This window comes from Nannobrachium achirus (assembly GCF_963921795.1).
Source record: "Nannobrachium achirus genome assembly, chromosome: 12".
NCBI lineage: Eukaryota > Metazoa > Chordata > Actinopteri > Myctophiformes > Myctophidae > Nannobrachium > Nannobrachium achirus.
The window spans coordinates 2810919-2831720 of record NC_137832.1 but is presented as its reverse complement, the minus strand read 5'-3'; the positions used below and the strand labels follow the sequence as shown (position 1 = coordinate 2831720).

The 20802-nt window shown below is 41.2% G+C and overlaps 2 protein-coding genes across 2 annotated transcripts in view; both read left to right on the top strand.

Annotated features, from left to right (window-relative positions):
- LOC308295131 (H-2 class II histocompatibility antigen, E-S beta chain-like) overlaps positions 1 to 19242 on the top strand; it is a 49365-nt gene extending 30123 nt beyond the window's left edge. Inside the window, exons 2-7 of the mRNA XM_080738116.1 lie at positions 13155 to 13427; positions 14207 to 14423; positions 15097 to 15164; positions 16176 to 16289; positions 18023 to 18079; positions 18979 to 19242. Of these exons, the coding sequence (XP_080594242.1) occupies positions 13155 to 13427; positions 14207 to 14423; positions 15097 to 15164; positions 16176 to 16289; positions 18023 to 18060 (710 nt within the window). The 3' untranslated portion in view covers positions 18061 to 18079; positions 18979 to 19242. The remainder of the gene's footprint in view (positions 1 to 13154; positions 13428 to 14206; positions 14424 to 15096; positions 15165 to 16175; positions 16290 to 18022; positions 18080 to 18978) is intronic.
- LOC308296369 (rano class II histocompatibility antigen, B alpha chain-like) lies at positions 229 to 4334 on the top strand. Its single transcript, XM_080739629.1, has 4 exons — positions 229 to 367; positions 773 to 1030; positions 3016 to 3297; positions 4207 to 4334. The coding sequence occupies exons 1-4, from the start codon at positions 301 to 303 to the stop codon at positions 4218 to 4220; spliced, it is 621 nt and encodes a 206-aa protein (XP_080595755.1). The 5' UTR covers positions 229 to 300; the 3' UTR covers positions 4221 to 4334.
- Positions 19243 to 20802: the final 1560 nt, after the last annotated feature.

Sequence of the window (20802 nt, the reverse complement as noted above, 5' to 3'; positions counted from 1 at the left end):
GTTAAGGTACAGTATGTAAGATTGTAAGGTATATAAGGTGAATAAGGTCCATAAGGAACATAAGCAGCCTCTATATAGTGTATTATGTGCAATAATCCTGAACACCGTCTTCTTGGAAACAGATGATGTATTACCATATCTTTAATCTGATTGGCTGATTCATCTAAACTACAGAACAAATCCTCCTTCCTTCTCTTTCAGACTCCACAACATCTCTTGACGTAAACACCTGTTTATAACATCTGTTTATTATCATCAGTTTATTGTCATTTATTAAATTCAGTTGAGTTTTGATCAGTGATGATGAAGATTACAGCCACCCTCCTCATCCTCTCCTCTGTACTTCATGTCAAAGCCATCCCAGGAAGTAAGTACATTATTTATGTTGTATTAAATATGCATTTATAACATGTAGGCCTACATAATTACTTTTATCATATGATTTGCTTTTCTTTCATATATTAACAATACAAATTACCTGTTAACAAAACACACACACACACGCACACGCACACGCGCACACGCACACACACACACACACACACACACACACACACACACACACACACACACACTTTCATGGTTTTATAAAATGTTTAGTGTGAATAAAATGTTTGTCAGGAAGCTAATTTTATATCCAACCTTGCACTTGATGATTGTTTAACATGATGATGATGATGATGATGATGATGATGATGATGATGATGATTATGATGTCATTGTTAGTTTAAATCAGTTTGTTGTTTTAATGTAATGTTTGTTTTATTTCCAGAGTTCCATGAGGAGACTTTCCTCTATGGCTGTTCAGACACAGCTAAAGACTCCTATAAAGAGTACATGGTAGGACTGGATGGTGAAGTGGAGTGGTACGCAGACTTCAACAAAGGGAAGGGGGTGGAGCCTCAGCCTCCGTTTGTAGGTCATATCTCCTGGCCAGGAGTTTATGAAAGAGCTTTGGGTCGGATGGAGTGGTGCAAAACCAGCCTGAACAACCTGCTCACTGCCTTGAAGAACCCACCAGTGAAACAAGGTACAGAAATACTAACTATATTAACATAATATTTATTATCTAAAACTGATGTAGCATTTAGCCTGTGTGTTAGGATCCACATGGATGTTCTGTGGTGTGTAGCTGACCCTGGGTCTGTTGGATGATGTAACATATGTGTCCCAGCGCGGCTGACGGCTAGCCATTGATTTTTTTTTATTTTTTTTTCATTTTCATTTTTTCATGTCATTTGAAAGCTGGGAATCATAGCTACAAAATGATATATTGGTTGTGGAGATTGACCCAACAGTTTTTAATATATGGCTTATAGAATGATGCCATGCTGAAATACTACTTTTGAGATATTCAAGTTCTAAATTTGGGAGGACCAACAGAATTATGACCCGATCACTCACATTAATTAAAAAAAGTCTTATTTACATGCAGAGTTAAAGGAAAATTCCAGAATAAAACATATTAATCCTTAATCAGCCTTTTATCACGTCTGTACATACCTGGTATGATGGATTTTTATCATAGTCCTTCCAGTTTTTACTTCTCCTGGACTCCTCAGATCTCTCTCCCACAGCCAAAACGTCGGTCAATTGAGGTTCTCCCAAAGCGCTAATTTTCACCGCTGCAAAGTTACTTTTTTCTTCATAAATCTTCTATTTATAGTTCCAAGACAGCCAGTAATCCATTGTTTTATCGCAGCTTGAGGGAAATGGCCGTTGTTTACATGATCCCAATAGTAGCATTCACAGAAGAAGAATGAAGTCTCGCGTCTCGCGTGATTACCGCGCCCCCTTTAGCGAAAATGAAATAAATGAAAGCTTTCTCCTGGAGTTATTACAGCCAGTATGTACACAACAAGGCATCGTGGTATATATATACAAAATAAGAAAGCAGAAGAATATAATCTAGTTAGTCTGTTGATCGCTAGAATCCTGTAATATGACTGAGAAGGACTCACAACAAAGCATTTTAACGGACTTCCTGTAGTCATAAGGTAATTATATTACCTTTATTTATTTTTATTTTCCTCAATACATTTCTTCGATTTTATTTATTATTTATTCATGGAATTACTTACAAAATAATTTTGACATGTATTATTATTTGTAAACAATGTAGGATACAATATAATCACAAAATAATCGTATTTTCCTCAAGACATTCTGCAATGCCTCACCAAATAAACTTTAGGTAAAAAGTACCTCATGAAAGACACGTTTCTGTGGTCAAGAAAAAAAGAAAAGTAATTTCAGCTGTGGTCTAAAGTAGTAGCTCAGTCACTAGGGGTGTAACGATATAGTAACTGTATCGAAATATCGTTTTTAACTTAAAGAATCGAAGTATATCGAAATGAAAACAGCTAAAATCGAATCGTATCGTTTTATTTTGTATCGTATCGAATCGGCAGTGCAAAGAATCGATTGTATCGATATGACCTACTTGTGCATTGTATTTAGCATTTTTAAGAAGAAAAAATGAAAAGGAGGGGTTTAATTACTTTTCCTTTCCATATAGCTCCACTGGTCTATTGATAAATGTGTGTAATCTCTGGGTTCATGTCAAGGTGCAGGTTTGTCAATATACAATGTCCATGTATTTGGGAGACAATCACTGTGTTTACTTTATTTATATCCATAATAATACATGTTTCTCTTAAAAACCTGCACTAGCCACTCCTTTTACACAGATTTAATGTCTTTGCTAAATAGTTACTATATCGATTTTAAATCATCGAATCGAATCGTATCGTATCACCATGAATGAACCAATATCGTCCATGTATCGTATCGTCAACCATGTATCGTGATATGTATCGAATCGCTATTAAAATGTATCGTTACACCCCTATCAGTCACATATTTTATAAATGTGTATTCTGTGCTGTTTAACCTGACAGCAGTTGGATGATGTAGGCTACTTTGGTATGTGGCTGACCCTGGGTCTGTTGGATGATGTACTCAGCTGTATGGAACACATTATATTATATCTTTGTGTATTCTGTGTGTCTCCAGTTGAACCTGACAGCAGGCTCTTCACCAAAGACGAGGCTGAAGTGGGCGTGTCCAACGTTCTGGTGTGTCATGTGACTGGTTTCTATCCTGCTCCAGTGAGCGTCACATGGACCAGGAACAACCTCAACCTGACTGATGACATCACAAACACCGTCCCACAGCTCAACCAGGATGGAACCTTCTACCAGTTCTCCAGACTGAAGTTCACTCCAGAGCAGGGAGACGTCTACAGCTGTACAGTCAACCACCAATCACTGAGCAGCCCTGAGACCAGGTGGTGGGGTAAGAACAATGGGCCTGATTCACTAACGGTTCTTACGAAGACATTTCTTCTTAGATCCTCTTAAGAAGATTTTTAAGATGATTTGGCATACACCAATATTTTCTTAGCTGTGATTTGTTCTTATGTTAAGAAAATTTCTACGCACACTGGAGAGCACTCTTAGGGTGCGTTCGGAAATGCACACCGGGTGTGTTGTCAGTGAGTTCAGTGGGCGGTGACGTTGTAGAGTGCACTCAGTGTGTCTTATTTACCAACGACCAGTGAAGGAGCAGCTGTGTGCTTTTTCAGTCTGAACTGTGAAGAAAAACTTCCTGAAAAGCAGCAGTTGCTAACGTAACGTTGCTATTTGATAGGTAATTTAATTCATAACATTGGCCTTCCTGCTGTTAGTTTACACGTTGATGTGTGTAACAATAAACCACAAAAGGATCAAGCAGCAAAAGGTTCATTTTGCGATCATATCCTTCATTGTTCAAAGCTGAGAAGCGCTCGAGACATGAAACCAACCAATCAAAACGCACCTGTTACGACCCATGGCTCGAAAGAGTCGAACATGACGCACTCAGATACCAGTTTGCAAAAATAGATTGAATTTATTTACATTAAGGTATCAAAAAGTGAGTATAGGTACAATTACAAGATATTCTTTTCTTAACAATAATAAAACACAGTAGCGAAAATAGATGTCTAGAATTCTATAGTGACTACCAGTTTAGTAGGTTAAGGCGAATACTGCAATATGAAGTATAATGTCTAGGAGTAAGGGAGACGGCCGAAGCCGTTCCCTGGGTGTTGGCTTTAGCCCAAACAAAATACAAAATCAAACCTCGGTTCGAAGTGGAGCGGTGAATCTGTGTGTGTGTGTGTGTGTGTGTGTGTGTGTGTGTGTGTTTGTGCCTGCACAACAGCGCCCCTCCTTTAACTTGTGTGGCCACTCAAGGTATTGCCAGGCTACAGACATACCCAGCCAGCCAGCCAGCCAGCCAGCCAGCCACATAGCCAGCCAGCCACAGACATACCTGTCTATTGGGAGCGCTTTCACCGCTCCAAAAAGGTAACAAAACAAATTACTTACAGAACCACAAAAATAACCAAAGCAAATAATAAACAGGGGAAACGAAAAGACAGGATCTACAGAACTAAAGAGAACGTGACTTTCCGAAGGTCAATAACACAATATTAAACCTAACAAAAGAAATAAGTCGAGTCAGTGGGGAAGCAAGGCAGCAAGGCACAGGTTCAACATGGACTGTCTGTTTGGTCCTTTTATCGGCAATCGGGGCGGGCCCTGCTCCGCTGCCGGCAATCACAAATCAAGCCATCGGCCAGTCAGCTGCTCGCCACACAGCTGTAGTAGTCACCCACGTCATTCTCTCACAGTCATCACCGGTGGCCAGGTTTACTGCAGGTCACCACGGCCACTGCATCAGTACAAACAAATGCCGGGTGAGACACTAATAATATACAACACACAATAATAACAATAATAATCACGGCCAACGGTCGTGACAGCACCACACTGCCAAACCCCATCTAGGGGTTGGTGAGTGCGTGCACTCAGCACACCCGGTGCGCAGCGCACTGGATTTCCGAACGACACTGCACTGATTGCACCGAATAAACGAACGACAACATGGCACATCAGTGCGTTGAGTGTGCATTTCCGAACGCACCCTTAGGGTGTCCTTTTAGTTCTTAAGTGTGACATGTTTGTCCCCACACGCCCGCACAAAAATATGGTTTAGTGATGAGTCATCACTTTTCACAGTTTTGTGGGAGCCGCCTTTACTCCATGAAGGAATGTTTTCTGTGCAAAACAAATGCTTGCAATGGATTCAGAATCATTAAAAAACCCTAGTTTGACCCCTCACATGCTACTTAAAGCATATTTATTTTGGTGTGTTTTAAGTTAATGGGACCACAACTTTCATCAGTTGTAACGGATTCTCCTAGGGAAACTGAATTTCAGTCTTTGTGAGATGTGTTACTAGACACCTTTACAAACACATTGGTGAAGACATTTTTTGGTAAGGAATTTATTCCATGATATGACACTATTTCTGAAGATATCCCCCGACTATGGGTCTGTCCGTGAGCTTAAGGTTGCGACCACTATGCAAATTAGTGTTTCACCTTTGTTTTAGATTATTTGCTGGTTTCACTGATGGGGCCGGGGGGGTCTGCGTAATGGGGCTCGGCCCCAGCCGTCCCCCTCGTGCCGTCGGGCCTGCCAGGTAGCCTACATATGGTTCTCGATTTCCCTCCAGGGGTCCGCGGGGAGCGTGGACCACCGGTTGGGGACCACCGGGGTACCCCGGAGAACTGGGGGACATCTTGAGCTTGTAGATCTGCTCTTTTCGTCGGCCGCATTTATTTTCCGAGCTCCGCCCCGTTTTCAAACCACGTGACCTACAGAACTGTATGATAATGTAAATCTTTGGGGCGTGCATGACACCTTTATCACTCACATACAAAGCTCTACAAGACATTACCACATACTGTATGTCACAGACTGTTACTTGGATACATGAACATTTCAGGATTTTGCTCCCTCCTCATGCACTGAAGGAAGCATGGACTCAGTTCAAGGCTCTCCTCATAGTCGGGGGCGTTAGGGATATTTCGCGCTTATCAGTCTAAAAGTGCAAAATTTTGCACAGATGTAGCCCAGGGTATGCTCTAATGATTTAGCTAGGGCGCCCGAGTCGGCGACCTTCAGTGTCGCCACAGCGGCCAAATCAAGTTGGGCTCCCATCGACTTTCTATACAGGAGGAAAATACCCAGATTCTTTATTCTTTTCTGGGTATTTAAGTAGGATCTGAGGGGTCTAACTAGGGGTTTGTCATGATGCTGAATCCATTGCAAGCATTTGTTTTGCACAAAAAAACATTCCTTGGGCTATAAATGGCCTCAGAAAACGATGCATGTATGGGTGAGCATTCATTGCCTGGCTCCAGCCAATAGACCCGCCCACTCTCTGAGTGGACTGCTTCTCTTGGTCTGGTTTTGTCATATGACGCGTCTCTTTCTATCGGTGTCTTGGCGAACCGACCAATGAAATCAATGCAAGACAGAGGAGGGGTGGGTGACGTGGGTCTAACTTTTGAAAATCAACAGAAACAGTGGAGGGAGGGGTGGCTCACCAGAGCTCTTAATTGCTCCCTTTGAACTTCAAAGGGGTTCTGAACTGCAGTCATTGATTGAGCCATACAAGTGTAAATCGCTCGTTAGTGCTTCTTTCTAATCAATGAAACATCAAAGACAACAACTTGATTCCTGTCATACAGAGGGAGGGGGAATGTTTTGTGTACACAAGTCAAACACAACCCCTCCCACCAGATCTCTTGTGATTGGGAATTTCAAATTTTAAATCCCCTCCCCTTTTAAATCAAATAGAATAGGGACAACTTCAGACTCAAGCTCCAGTGCAGAGTCTGAAATCAGGCTAGAGCATTCATGTTAGTCGGAGGCCTTAGGTTTTTGGAGCGGTGAAAGCGCTCCCAATAGACAGGTATGTCCGTGGGTGGCTATGTGGCTGGCTGGCTGGCTGGCTGGCTATGTCTGTAGCCTGGCAATACCTTGAGTGGCCACACAAGTTAAAGGAGGGGCGCTGTTGTGCAGGCACACACACACACACACACACACACACACACACACACACACACACACACACACACACACACACACACACACACACACACACACACACAGACAGGGTATAGCTGCTCAGATTCACCGCTCCACTTCGAACCGAGGTTTGATTTTTTTTTCTCGTACTAATGTAGCCCAGGGCATGCTCTAATGATTTAGCTAGGGCGCCCGAGTCGGCGACCTTCGGGGTCGCCACAGCTCCAGAAAACACCCACAAAACTCTGAAAAGTGATCACTAAACCATCGTTTTCTGGGGCCATTTGTAGCCCAAGGAATGTTTTTTGTGCAAAACAAATGCTTGCAATGGATTCAGCATCATGACAAACCCCTAGTTAGACGCCTCACATCCTACTTAAATACCTAGAAAAAAGTGTTTTTCTTGGTATTTTCCTCCTGTATAGAAAGTCGATGGGAGCCCAACTTGATTTGGCCGCTGTGGCGACCCCGAAGGTCGCCGACTCGGGCGCCCTAGCTAAATCATTAGAGCATACCCATAGATAGATAGATAGATACCTTTATTATCCCAAGGGGGAAATTCAGTTGTCCAGTTGTAGCATAGCAGTATACAGTATTTACAAAGTTACAGAGAAGTAAGACAAAAGATAGATAAGAGTAAAAAAAAAAAAGATGTACCCTGGGCTACATCTGTGCAAAATTTGGCGCTTTTAGACTAATTAGCACGAAATTACCATGTCATCTCCCTAACGCCCCGACTATCAGGTTGGCAGAGGGAGAGCAGAGTACAATTGGCACTGGGTGAAAGAATTGTGGGATAAAAAATTAAAGTGTTTGATTTGTAACTGCCCACCCACAGGTGTGTGTGTGTGTGTGTGTGTGTGTGTGTGTGTGTGTGTGTGTGTGTGTGTGTGTGTGTGTGTGTGTGTGTGTGTGTGTGTGAGTGCGTGCGTGCGTGCGTGCGTGTGTGTGTGTTTCTCTCCAGATGTGGAACAGGACCAGCCCAGTGTGGGTCCAGATGTGTTCTGTGGGGTGGGGCTGACCCTGGGTCTGCTGGGGGTTGCCATGGGAACCTTCTTCCTCATCAAAGGAAATGAATGCAACTAAAAGAAGAAGAACAAAACAGAGATAATCATGTTTGTTGTTCATTTAATCATTTTTAATTGAAGGACAACTCTGCACTAAATAACATATAGGCTCTATAGAGTCTATATTGATCTCAAATGACATGGATGGGGTCAAATGACATGCATGGGGTCTAGGCAGAAATGCCCCTGTTGTCCACTTTTGACCACAACAAATAGTGTCATAGTGATAGGCTTATGGACTCCACTCTATGCTATGAGAGCTGCTGGGTTCTGCTGGGGAAACTACTGGACAACAGGGGCATTTCTACCTAATAGTCCCCATGGACAGTCTTTTGGGATCAGTAGGAAAATGAGTCTAGATATTTAGTCTGGAGTTGTCCTTTAACATCAAATGAGATACACATGTAGTAAATAATAATAAAACATTTCATTAAAGCCTACATGTTCAGAGTGTATCCATTGTCTAAACACAGTTCATTATCACTTCATCTCTGTTTATGTCTGCTGACATTGTCATGTTTTATTGTTGCTATTAAAAGCTCTGTTTTTTGTTTATGAATGAATGATTTGCAGAAACAATGTATTGTTTCAGTTGCACTTAATAAAGTCTTCTATTACTTAAATGGGCTAAAACATAATTTTGCATGTGTCTTTTGCACAGAGGCAGCCCGGCTAATAGGCAGAGTAGGTGATTGCCTATAGTGCCATTTGAACAAATTAACAATAAATAAATACACTTTGCACCCTGTTCTGTTCCTCATCTGCTGAACTTAACTCTTTGAGTGCCACCCCTTTCACCACTAGAGGGCGCCCAGTGGCCATAGAAAATCCCATAGAGATATGCTGGTATATGCAGAAGCCCTGCAGCCATGACTTGCCTGAACACTTTCCTTTGTGCATGTACAGGAAGAGGATGAAGTTAGCTTGAAGTTAGCTATTGGCTACCAAGCATTTTAGAAGCCTTATTTTCGTCAACTTAGCCATGATTAAACCTTGCACACCTCATGCATGGGAAAAAAACAGAGAAGAATGAGCTCTAAAAAATCCAATGCAATCCTGGATTGCATTGGAGTGGATTTGTACAGTTTGTTCACAGCTTTCAAACAAAAAAATCCGATTGGAAATCCTTTCAGGCATTCTTGAGATAATCGCCATTATGTTTTACATGTTATGTAAACAAACATGGCTGCCCTGTATGTTAGATGGGGTTGTATGGGGGTGGAACATGCAAAATCGTGATTGAAATCATGTTCACTAGATTTGATGGGGTCCAAAAAAAAAAATTCAAAAAAAATTTTTTTCAATTTTTTTTTTTTTTTTTTTTATATCCCGAACATGTTCGGGATAGGCACTCTGGTATGCGATAATATATCCCAAACTAATTCGGGATAGGCACTCAATGAGTTAAATGCACCTAAATGGGGGATACACACTGTAGCGGTTTCCTCTTTAAGCTGGGTGCCAGGTAGGCGGATGGATAGGCTACCTACCAGAGAGGACTGAGTCTTCTCCTTCTTGTGTAGCCAGGTGTTGATGAAAAACGTCACAAAGGACTCAATAATAAATAATGAACCCTTAAATCTGTGGAACAGCTCTGTATTGAATTCAAATTTAAATTCAACAGGGTTTGTTGCAATAAACACATACATTAAATTAACATAAACCCCAACATAAATGTCATTCAAAACCGCAAAACAAAATAATAACCAAATATTAAATTCAAAGAACTGGGGTTATCAATAGTTTATGAATTCAAAACCACCTTTGAAAACAAATAAATTCCCTTTTCAAAAACCAAAGTCAGTTCCCATAAAAGATCCTCTTGTTTCCAGTCTAGTAACTGTCTGAAATCCTCTTGCTGTTAATAGTCAAGGGTTTGAAATCCTCTTGCTTTTATATAGTTCTGGGTTACCTGTGTGTAGGGTTCCAATTAGCTCTGGTCCATAGCTTTAGTGGAGTTCTCCCTAACGCTATGTTCCTCTACCTCCGCATTCCTTGGCAAAACCGGAAAACCCCGCCGTCTGGTCCGAAAATAACAAAAACTGTTTCGCCCCTCACCAAACCGAAGGTATCAGTGGACAGTTGAAAGCTTACTCTACTTAGTGTCACGGTCTGAGCCCCCCACCACATACATTGCCTTTTCAAAATGGCCCCCAAGTTCCTCACTGCCACGTTCCTAAATTTCTAGTGCACGGATCAATTTCTAGCGCACGGATCGTGCACGTCCATGCCTAGATCATGCACCATATGTGTAGTACTTTTTCATAGCTTTCAAACAAAAAGATCCGCTTGGAAATCCGTTCAGGCATTCATGAGATAGAAGCCTTCAGCCTTTTTTTTTTTTTAACAGGAAAACTCGGGAAACTCGGGCTGTGGCAGTCTGGGGGTACTGAAATAACACAGGAAACTTGGGCCTGGCTGTGAATGAGTTAAAATACATTTCTTGGGCAAAATACAAAATATTCCACCGGATGGAGACTCCATTTCTTCTAGTTTTTTACTATTTTGTCGTCGCTATCACGGCAAAAAACTCACTACTGCCGCGCAGGTCAGAGGACCGAAATGCACCGCATTAACAGAGCATTAGTCTTGTTGGGTGTTATTCAGCTCTGTGACGTGAAGCGCTGTTTCGTAAAAACAGTCTTCAACCAGGAAGAGTGTCTCCGTCAGGTGGATTATTTTTCATTTCGCCCTATAAATGTATTTTAATCGTGTGGTGGGGGGTCCAGACTGCGTCCACTAAGTAGAGTAAGCTTTCAACTGTCCACTGATACCTTTGGTTTGGTGAGGGGCGAAACAGTTTTTGTTATTGTCGGACCAGACGGCGGGGTTTTCCGGTTTTGCCAAGGAATATGGAGGTAGAGGAACATAGCGTTAGGGAGAACTCCACTAACGCTATGGACCAGAGCTAGGTTCCAATATAATAATTGCTGGTCCACGTCAAACTGATAAGAACCTAGACGCGCGCAGGTCGGCACCAAATGAACCTCGCTGCCCATAGGATACAATGGATAGCGGTCACGTTTAAATAAAACATTCCATCAAACTTTCAGATGCTCTTTTTCTCCCAGTGAAACCAATAGAAACCAATGAGGGATTCGCTTAGGGTGGAGTTAAGGAGGAGTTTTGCTCCGGGCGACTATAATTCCGGTCACTTAAAATAATAAGGATAACTAGAAAATATTGTTCCTTCGAAACAATTGTGGGCTCGCTTCAAGCCAGAAAACAATGGCTATAAAAGTACAAAATGTCAAGATCGCAGGCAGTGCTCTCTTTGACATTACTGACGCAATCGGACACTGCATGCATGATTTGAGGCTTTTTGTTCCAAAAATGGGTTATGCAAAAGTTGACCCGCTGGTGGTGCTATAACAGGCCAATGTGAGAAGGGTGGCATCTGTTCCTTGACCTAGTGGGAATGTGCTTGCAAGATTTCACACACATCGCAGGCTGTGTTCATGATTTGAGGTGTTTTTGGCCACTTTATCGCTGCTTGCAGCTATATTTATTATTATTATTTTTGTGTGCACTTCATAGGCATGTTAGATAAAGGTCCTTAGATTGTGTGTAGAATGTTTCATGCAAATTGCAAAAAAAAGATCCTAGAATAAAAACAGGTTTAAGCGTTTCACAAACTGCTCAAAATGATATAGCGCCCCCCTTTGGCCAATTGGGGTAAGATTGGTTTTAGTGATATTTGGAATAACACTCTACAACTTTGCCAAATGCCATGAATATGTTACTTTGCATATATGATTTAGAGGCAGAAGAATAATTTGCATAAAACTGCAATATTAATTGAATTTATTAAAAAAGCATGTTTCAATTTTTTAAATATCCGAGCTGATAGATCTTTAGATATTGGTCCAAAGTTCACGTAAAAAAGGTTTTGTGCACGTGACGCGAAAATTCCAGAATAAAATTGGGTTTAAGTGTTATACAAACTGCTCAAAATGGCGGAAAATCTAAGGGCGGAGCTTACTTAACAAAGATACAGATGTCTTCCGCTCGAGTCAAAGCACGCGTGTAAGCAAGTTGCATGACTTCAAACGAAACGAGTCATGACTTATGCCCGTTTGAAGTTTGAATTTTCAACGCTTCGTATAGCGCCCCCCTTTGGCCGATTGGAATAAGATTGGTTTCAGTGATATTTTGACTAACCCTCTACATCTTTGCCAAATGCCATGAACGTGTAACTTTGCATGATTTAGAGGCCGAAGAATAATTTGCATAAAACCGCAATATGTATCGAATTATAAAAAAATCATTACGTGCGCGTAACGCAAAAATCCCAGGAGGAGATAGATTTTTACTGTTTTTCATATAATTCATACAGCTGTGTTCCCACACAGCTGTGTTCGCCTGTAGTCACTTGTAGTCTGTACTCTAGCAGCAGAGCCTGTCTGCAGTGACATGAAGCCTCCATTTCAGTACGAAAACGATTTAAGTAAATTTAAATTTGAAATAGGTGATTCTAGACTAAAAATGTTCACAGCTGGTTTTGGTTTAGTCTCTACCTGGTAACAAGTGATGAGAGTGAATAGTGTTTTTTCATTGGTTGTTGTAGAGTAGAGACATGTTGTTAAAGCAAGTCAGTGTTCATTTCTCTGAAACATCTCAACTCATCAACACTTCAACTAAACTCTGAAACATCTCAACTCATCAACACTTCAACTAAACTCTGAAACATCTCAACTCATCAACACTTCAACTAAACTCTGAAACATCTCAACTCATCATGACTTCATCTCATCTCTGGCTCTGTGTTTCACTGAGTTTCATCTGTTTCCATGGAGCAGGTAAACTTTATTTAATTACTTAATAATTCACACTAGTCTGAGTTTCAACATGTTTCATCTGTTGAACCATTTAAACCCTACATACTATCCTGACCGGGGTACCTCAGGGCTCTATACTAGGCCTGTCCTGTTGTCCCGCCACTAAATATCTCAGGCGAAAATAGCCGATCTACAAGCTCACAATGCGATCCATAGTGTAGATCTGATAGTCTGAATGGACGCTGGGGTTCATGTGGTTAAATATAGCAGGTCAACTTTATTTAATTTACTTACCCGGTATTTAACAATTTAAACACACTGCGTTGATATTAAACCGATAATAAAACTGAACATTGATGACATTTATATGTTTCTATTTCCAGATGGACATGTGTTCTATGAGGCTTTCCGCTGTGTGTTCAACTCCAGTGAGCTGAAAGACATTCAGCTCATATACACAATTAATTTCAATAATGATGAGCTCATCAGGTGGGACAGCAGAGTGGGTCAGTTTGTTGGATACACTGAGTTAGGTGTGAGGAACGCAGAGAGCCTCAATAAAGATCCTAGAGAACTGGCAAGGATGAGAAACAACCGAGAGGGACTCTGCAAACACAACATTGAGAACGACTACAGCAATGTTCTGGACAAGAGAGGTGAGCTGATCTCAGAGCAGCACTCAACACCTCATAAACTATAAACCATAATAATAATAATAATATTCAGAGATGATTAATGGTGTTAATATTGATATTGTAATAATTATAAAACATTCCTTAATCTATAAGAAACATTTCAGATGCTCTTAAACACTTAAGACTGATTCATACTTTATCACTTTAACACACTGTGACTCAAATACATAAATAATAAATCTACAAGCTCACAACACATTGTGTCACTGCCACACGCAGAGTATAAATGAAGCAGATCCACGTCATTTACATGTTATATATCCTACATTATATTGTCTACTCTAGAGAGTGTTTCATCTATAATAATGATACCTGGAGGATTAATATTTGTACAATTAAATAAAACAATAAAACACACCTCTACACACTACATTTCACCACCTGATTTAATATTTGAATTTACCAGTTTGTTTTACCACTTAATTACTAGGCCTATTTTACAGTATTATGTCATTTGTTTCTACTCTTTTGTTCTTTTTAACTATTTTCATTTGTCTAGGTTTTTTTTAGTTCATGTAAAACACTGTGTAACTGTGTAATTATTATGTTTAAATGAAATAAATATATTCAATAGAGAACTGTAGAATGTAGAAGCTACACATTCTACAAAATGATGTTCTCTGATGCCATCTGGTGGACAGAGACTGACACTACATTTACAATATACAATTATTATGACTAAATGTACCTATTACTGGTAAGTTATAACAACAACAACAATAATAATCTTATTTATCCAGTGGAGCCAAAAGTCAGGCTGAAGTCAGAGACCCCCTCCGCTAGCAGCAAACAAACTCACATGCTGAGGTGCAGCTCCTATGACTTCTATCCTAAAGTGATCATCGTCACCTGGCTGAGAGATGGAGAAGAGATCACCTCTGATGTCACTTCCTCTTATGAGCTGTCTGATGGAGACTGGTACTACCAGTACCACTCCTACCTGGAGTACACACCCAAGTATGTAACAAACACCTATACATAGAAATACACACCTCTACTGCTACCAGTACCACTCCTACCTGGAGTACACACCCAAGTATGTAACAAACACCAATACCTCTACTGGTAGCAGTACCACTCCTACCTGGAGTGCACACCCAGGTACCTAATAGACTACATTGAAAAACACACCTACTATGTGAACATAGTTGTGCCTTTAGCTTTTTGCAGTCTATTTCCAGTCATTTTGAGCAGTCTATTTCCACTACCAGTATAGCTTTGAGACTGTGTACAAGTGTGTTGTTTCCAATGCGTAGCCGCCTCTATAATGTCCATAAATCAGTTGTGAGGCCTGCAGATTGCAGGAATTCCCAACAAGCCGAGAGCTGACGTTGGATTGGTTGAATTGTGTTCAGTGTCTGTGATAACTGGCAGCCGCTAAATATGTATGCACGGGACATCATCATACCTGGAAGCAATGCGGGAACGCCTACTGAGTGGCAAAAACTCAGGCGTTGACAGTCAAACAGAAAAGTCCTATCTGATTGCTTTAAACAAAGTTAATCTCACTTTGCCAATCGACTTCATGCATGCACATACCATGGAGGAGACGATGCTTCCTGTGTCTGTGATCCTGAAACACTTTTCACAAGTGTGTGTGTGTGTGTGTGTGTGTGTGTGTGTGTTACAGATCAGGAGAGAAGATCTCATGCGTGGTTGAACATCCCAGCCTGACCGGACCTATCATGATGGACTGGGGTCAGTTACTGTAATCTATTACTGTAATCTATTACTACTGTAATCTATTAGGCCTACTACTGTAATCTACCATAATCATACCTATCGTGATGGACTGTACTTTCCTGTACTCTACTGTTCCTTACTGTACCTTACTGTACTGTACCTTACTGTGCCTTACTGCTTACTGTACGGTACTCTACTGTAGATTACTGTACTGTACATATTCTATGTGTGTGTGTGTGTGTGTGTGTGTGTGTGTGTGTGTGTGCGTGCGTGCGTGCGTGTGTGCCGACTGTGTGGTGCCCCAGTCCGGCCCTGCACCGCCTACTGTGTGGTGCCCCAGTCTGGCCCTGCGCCACCTACAGGCCAAAATTTGGGGAACATTTTGGGAACATTTTAAATATTTTGGGATTATGAGAAGTAGAGACAAATCTGAAGGTGGAAAAGTAGATGGTCAGCAAGGAAGAGGCGTTATTGATTTTTGTATTATGTTTTCTAGACAATTGAACAACTAAACTACTGAATGTGGAGTTACAGATGGACAAACATACAAACAACACACACTATTTTGTGGTGCGATTCTGATAGTGGGATGGTAATGGCCTTGTGGTCAGAGTGTCTGCTCTAAGATTGGGAGGTTGGGATTGGATTCCTTGGCAGAGACCAAAGACTCTGTGAAGTCTATGACTCTGTCCCAAGATTCCTCTTAATACACATTCTACAGCCTGGTTTATAATCTTCATAGTATAAAGATTCCTCTTAATACACATTCTACAGCCTGGTTTATAATCATCATAGTATTAAGTTGAGACATGTCTTCTAATATCTATAATCATATCCTCTGTTTTGGATGTATTTATAGCTCTGAGAAGTCATCAGAACTTATTTAACAGACTCACAATGACTGTGTCGTCTGTTGTTCTATTATCAGATGACTCCATGCCAGAACCAGTGAAGAACAAGGTGTTTTAATAAACTGTAATAATATCATATAATTAATATCATATCATATCATATTTCTATCATCAGATGACTCCATGCCAGAGGCAGTGAAGAACAAGCTGGCCATCGGAGCATCAGGTCTGGTTCTGGGTCTGGTCTTGTTCCTGACTGGATTCATCTACTTCCACTGGAAGAAGAGAGGTGATTAATTAATATGTTTTAATGTTTAATTAATTATATACTACCAGTGGACGAAGAGAGGTGATTAGCATGTTTAATTATCATGTTCCTTTTACATGTTTCAATAGCATGTTTCATTAATTAATACAGTGGAAGACGGAAAGGTCAGATCAGCAGACATGTTTTTTTTTTTTTTGGACCACAGCTTCTCTTCTCCGCGTGAAAGAAAATACTTTGAACGGCTCTATGTTGTCACATTTAGCTTTAATACAAACATTGATTGACAATTAAACATAATTATCAATACAATATAAAACAATATTGTCCGGGTTTCCCAAAGCGATCGTAGAGCCTTCGTAGCTCACGTATGGTCGTATAGACCCATAATCGTAGCAGCAAAACCATTTGAAGAACGACTTCGTAGCCTGCGCAGGCTCCTGTCAATCAAGAGCCTTCGTAGGCTACGAGGGCTGTGGGGAAACTGGTAGAGTGTACAATGGAACCAAATGGCTGCAACGATGGTTGAGAGCACACCTTACGAATGGCTTGGGGAAACGCATGAAAGCGAAAGAGAGCCGCATTTCGACCAGTCCCGGAAAATACGCGCTATGATTCGCTATGGTGTCGCTTTGAATGACAACCGTGCGAGGCTCCTGCCCTACGAAATCTCTTTACACCCCACAGAGGTTAGGGTTAGGGTTTGGGTTAGAGTTGGTTGTCGAAAAGATGTAGTAAATATTGACAAAGGGACTGCTTCCGTGTCCTTAAAGGGACTTCAGCCAATCACACGCTGGCAGGGTGGGGTTTGTCGAAATGCGGCTCTCATTCGCTATCATGCTGGGGAAACCCATCGTAAGAGCTCCTGAAAGTAGGAGGCGAGCCTCTGCAGACCTGAAAAGAGGCTTTTGTAAGGGGTGCCCTTAAACACCCTTGCAAGCTTAAACACTTAGACACCATGCAAGCTGAGCATACGTAAGTATAACTATTTAAAAATCCATCCATTTGGTTCCTAACTAATTGTAGCCCCCATAGTTATTACAGCCAACAGGCACCGCACAACAGCCCTGCGTATCGGGCTCAGTCCTATTAGCATGACAGGTTGTGTGTTGGACTGACAAGTGAGAGCCTCGGGTTCGACCCCCACTTCTGTGCATCGCCACTTATCAAGGACCCCTGGGAGTCCCTGGACCTCACTTTGAGAACCAATGCACTACAATATAATGTCATAGTAGCCTATAAAATAAAAAATCTAAATATTTAAGACAAGCAATTAAGTCATATAATATAAAACAAGGGGTTTGTGCAGTCAGTTAGCCTGCCAACGTTGTTTTCTTGATGGGCCGAGTACAATCACACTAACCATAAGTACAATCACACTAACCAACAGTACAATCACACTAACCAACAGTACAATCACACTAACCAACAGCTGAAATTCATGTGTCCTATCAATCAAAGCCAAGAGCCATTCAAGAAGAGTTTCAAGGAGGGTTGCATCATCTCCGTTCACATGGGGCCAGAGTTGGGAGAACTCTCTAATACAAGGCTCTGACCAACCTTAGGGAATGCGTAGCCTGTTTTGAGAGAGGTGCTTATGAGCGCGTTTGGGAAACACCATCTTCGTAAGGCACCCTTCCCTTAGCGTCCTACGAAGGGCTTCGTACGACCACGGTACGACTGTGTTTTGGTAAACCAAAGTCTGTCTTAACTGTCTGTCTGTCTGTCTGTTTTAACTGTCTCTCTTCTTCTACCAGGTCGTGTTCTGGTGCCGACAACACATGACGATCTTTAGACTCCTCCCACACACCCAGGTTCACTTCTTCTTTCTTTTTAATTCACTTTTATTTAAAATGAATAAAAGTGTATAAAACTAGAACACATGCTTGTGAAAGAAGTGAAACAACCAGACTAGGACACTGAATAAAACCAGGGCCGGATCTAGCCTGTAGGACTGGAGGGCAAGAAGAAGCACAAGGTGTGCCACCTTCCCAATAGTGACTTAAAACCCCCAAAATGCATAGAAAAGTATGCATTTTGTCACAGTTATACCTACTGTATAACACACAATAAAAACACAACAGATCTTACACCTGCATCAGGATACTGCATCACAGGTTATAACAAGTTCTATTCATGCCATAATGCCTCCCAAAAGAGATTTTATTGGGTGGGCAGATTTGGGTGGGCTTAGATCCCATAGCCTGAGAGGACGTTCAGGTGATCCAATCAAGAAGTGAAGTTCCTGTGATTCAGTTCAGTGAAGTGACGACACAATGCAGACAATCTCTGAACCAATCATTTGAACACAACATTTCAGTGAACTGAACCCAATGATTCAGTACATTGAAAACACAGCAGACAAAATATTGATCACATGTTGTAGAATGGACTGAGTTGTTTCTAGTTGCAGGGAGGATGCTGGGAGCTTAGCTTATTAACTAGTTTACTAATAACTTGTTCATGATCTATTAACTATTTATAGCATAGTTTATAGTTTACTAATAACTTGTGCATGATCTATTAACTATTTATAGCATGGTTTTAAATCATTACAACATTAATCAACTGTTAATAATCATTTAACGTGATGAACAACACATTAACTCGTAATATGTGAATGATTGATTTACTATTATAAGGGAAGGTTGTTCTAAAGTGTTAAACACAGTTAATAATATCTGATTCTTATTGGTTCATTGTATTTTCACAGAACACCTGGATGTGTTTACAGAGAGGCCCTCTGGTGGAGAGAGGAGGAAATACATGTGTGTCCAATCAGCTTTTAAATAGTCATAGCAGCAGCACAGTGATGACATCATCAACCTTTTTCACAAATGTCTTTTTTAAACAAAATGCTAACTGGCTAGTCAAGGCTAACGATAATTTGCTTGGACGATTCATCAAATTACTTTTGTTTATGTGGTCAGAAAACACAAACATCATATTTCAGTTCTACACGATATTAAAACATTAAATAAATGATCAGAGTTGTTCATAACATTAATATTAATATAATCTGAATGGAAGTCAGTCAGCCATGTTTGTGAAAAAGGTTTTATTATTTCATTATTGACCATAAGTCATTTATTATGTAATCATTTATGATGTGTGATAATTAATGTGTTACGATCATTATGACATCACTGTTTCCCTGTGATGGGTGGACCTAGAGCCTCTAGGGTGGTCTGAGGTGATGGGTGGACCTAGAGCCTCTAGGGTGGTCTGAGGTGATGGGTGGACCTAGAGCCTCTAGGGTGGTCTGAGGTGATGGGTGGACCTAGAGCCTCTAGGGTGGTCTGAGGTGATGGGTGGACCTAGAGCCTCTAGGGTGGTCTGAGGTGATGGGTGGACCTAGAGCCTCTAGGGTGGTCTGAGGTGATGGGTGGACCTAGAGCCTCTAGGGTGGTCTGAGGTGATGGGTGGACCTAGAGCCTCTTGGGTGGTCTGAGGTGATGGGTGGACCTAGAGCCTCTAGGGTGGTCTGAGGTGATGGGTGGACCTAGTAGACTAGACCTTAACACCTTGCCGTCCGAAATAGAATGGTGGTTGGTAGATTAGCCGTGAAATTTCTATTATTGTATTGTGATCTGAGACATAATATTATGTTTATAAACATGACCCCGCAGCCCCTCCATCTTGAACAGCGCCGCTGTTTTTTCTTTTTTTTTTTTTCCCCAGGTCAGTAACTCACCATGATTTTCTCGATTTCCGTTGGGATAGAATGGGGGTTTTGGCCGATCGTCGATGTCCCCCGTGCGTTTCGCGTGCGCGATCCTTTCACGTAAATGTCCCCGCAAATAATCCATGTGTGACTGAAGAACAAAACTGAAAAGTTTCGCTAGCATAGCCCCAAGCATGGCTGCTGTAGGAGCTCGAGTGTGCAGACAGCAAACGTATGGGCTGGGAGTAGCCTTGGTGAAGGAGAGGCGCTGACGTCACCTCTGCTTCATGCACGGTCTGCATGAGCTATCAATGCACGAGTGGTGACTAGGGAAGGTTAGACGATCGCCGATTTTCGGATCAAAAGCTTTTATTCCGGTTTTAAAGACAAAGTCCGGGAATGTACGACGTGGCTGAGAGTCCCTGGGGGGATGTGCGATATAGTACGGTTTTAACATTAAGGGGCTCCCCGTGGCTTAGAAGGTGTTAATGGTGGACCCGGTTTAGATAATGGTGGGCTGAGCAGATCTCAGTACAACTTAGAGGAACCACAAACATTGAATCTTCTCATCAATAAAATCACCAACATAGAGTTAACGCTAGGATTTTAAACTAACTAATAATGTCCACAATGATTACAGTTTGTCTGACATTTGCCAGATCTACGCTCAATACATGAAACATTGTTGTTATAATGTAATTAATTCATTTTAGATTGACATCGCATGAATTAACAACCTAATCCATATTAAATTATAGATTGATTAAGTTTTAATGAAATAATTACAATCTATGGAAAGCTGTACAATTATGTGAATTTCACTTCCTCCTTTGCACTCCAAGCCCTTAAATAAGTGTCTAATTTGGTCAGTTT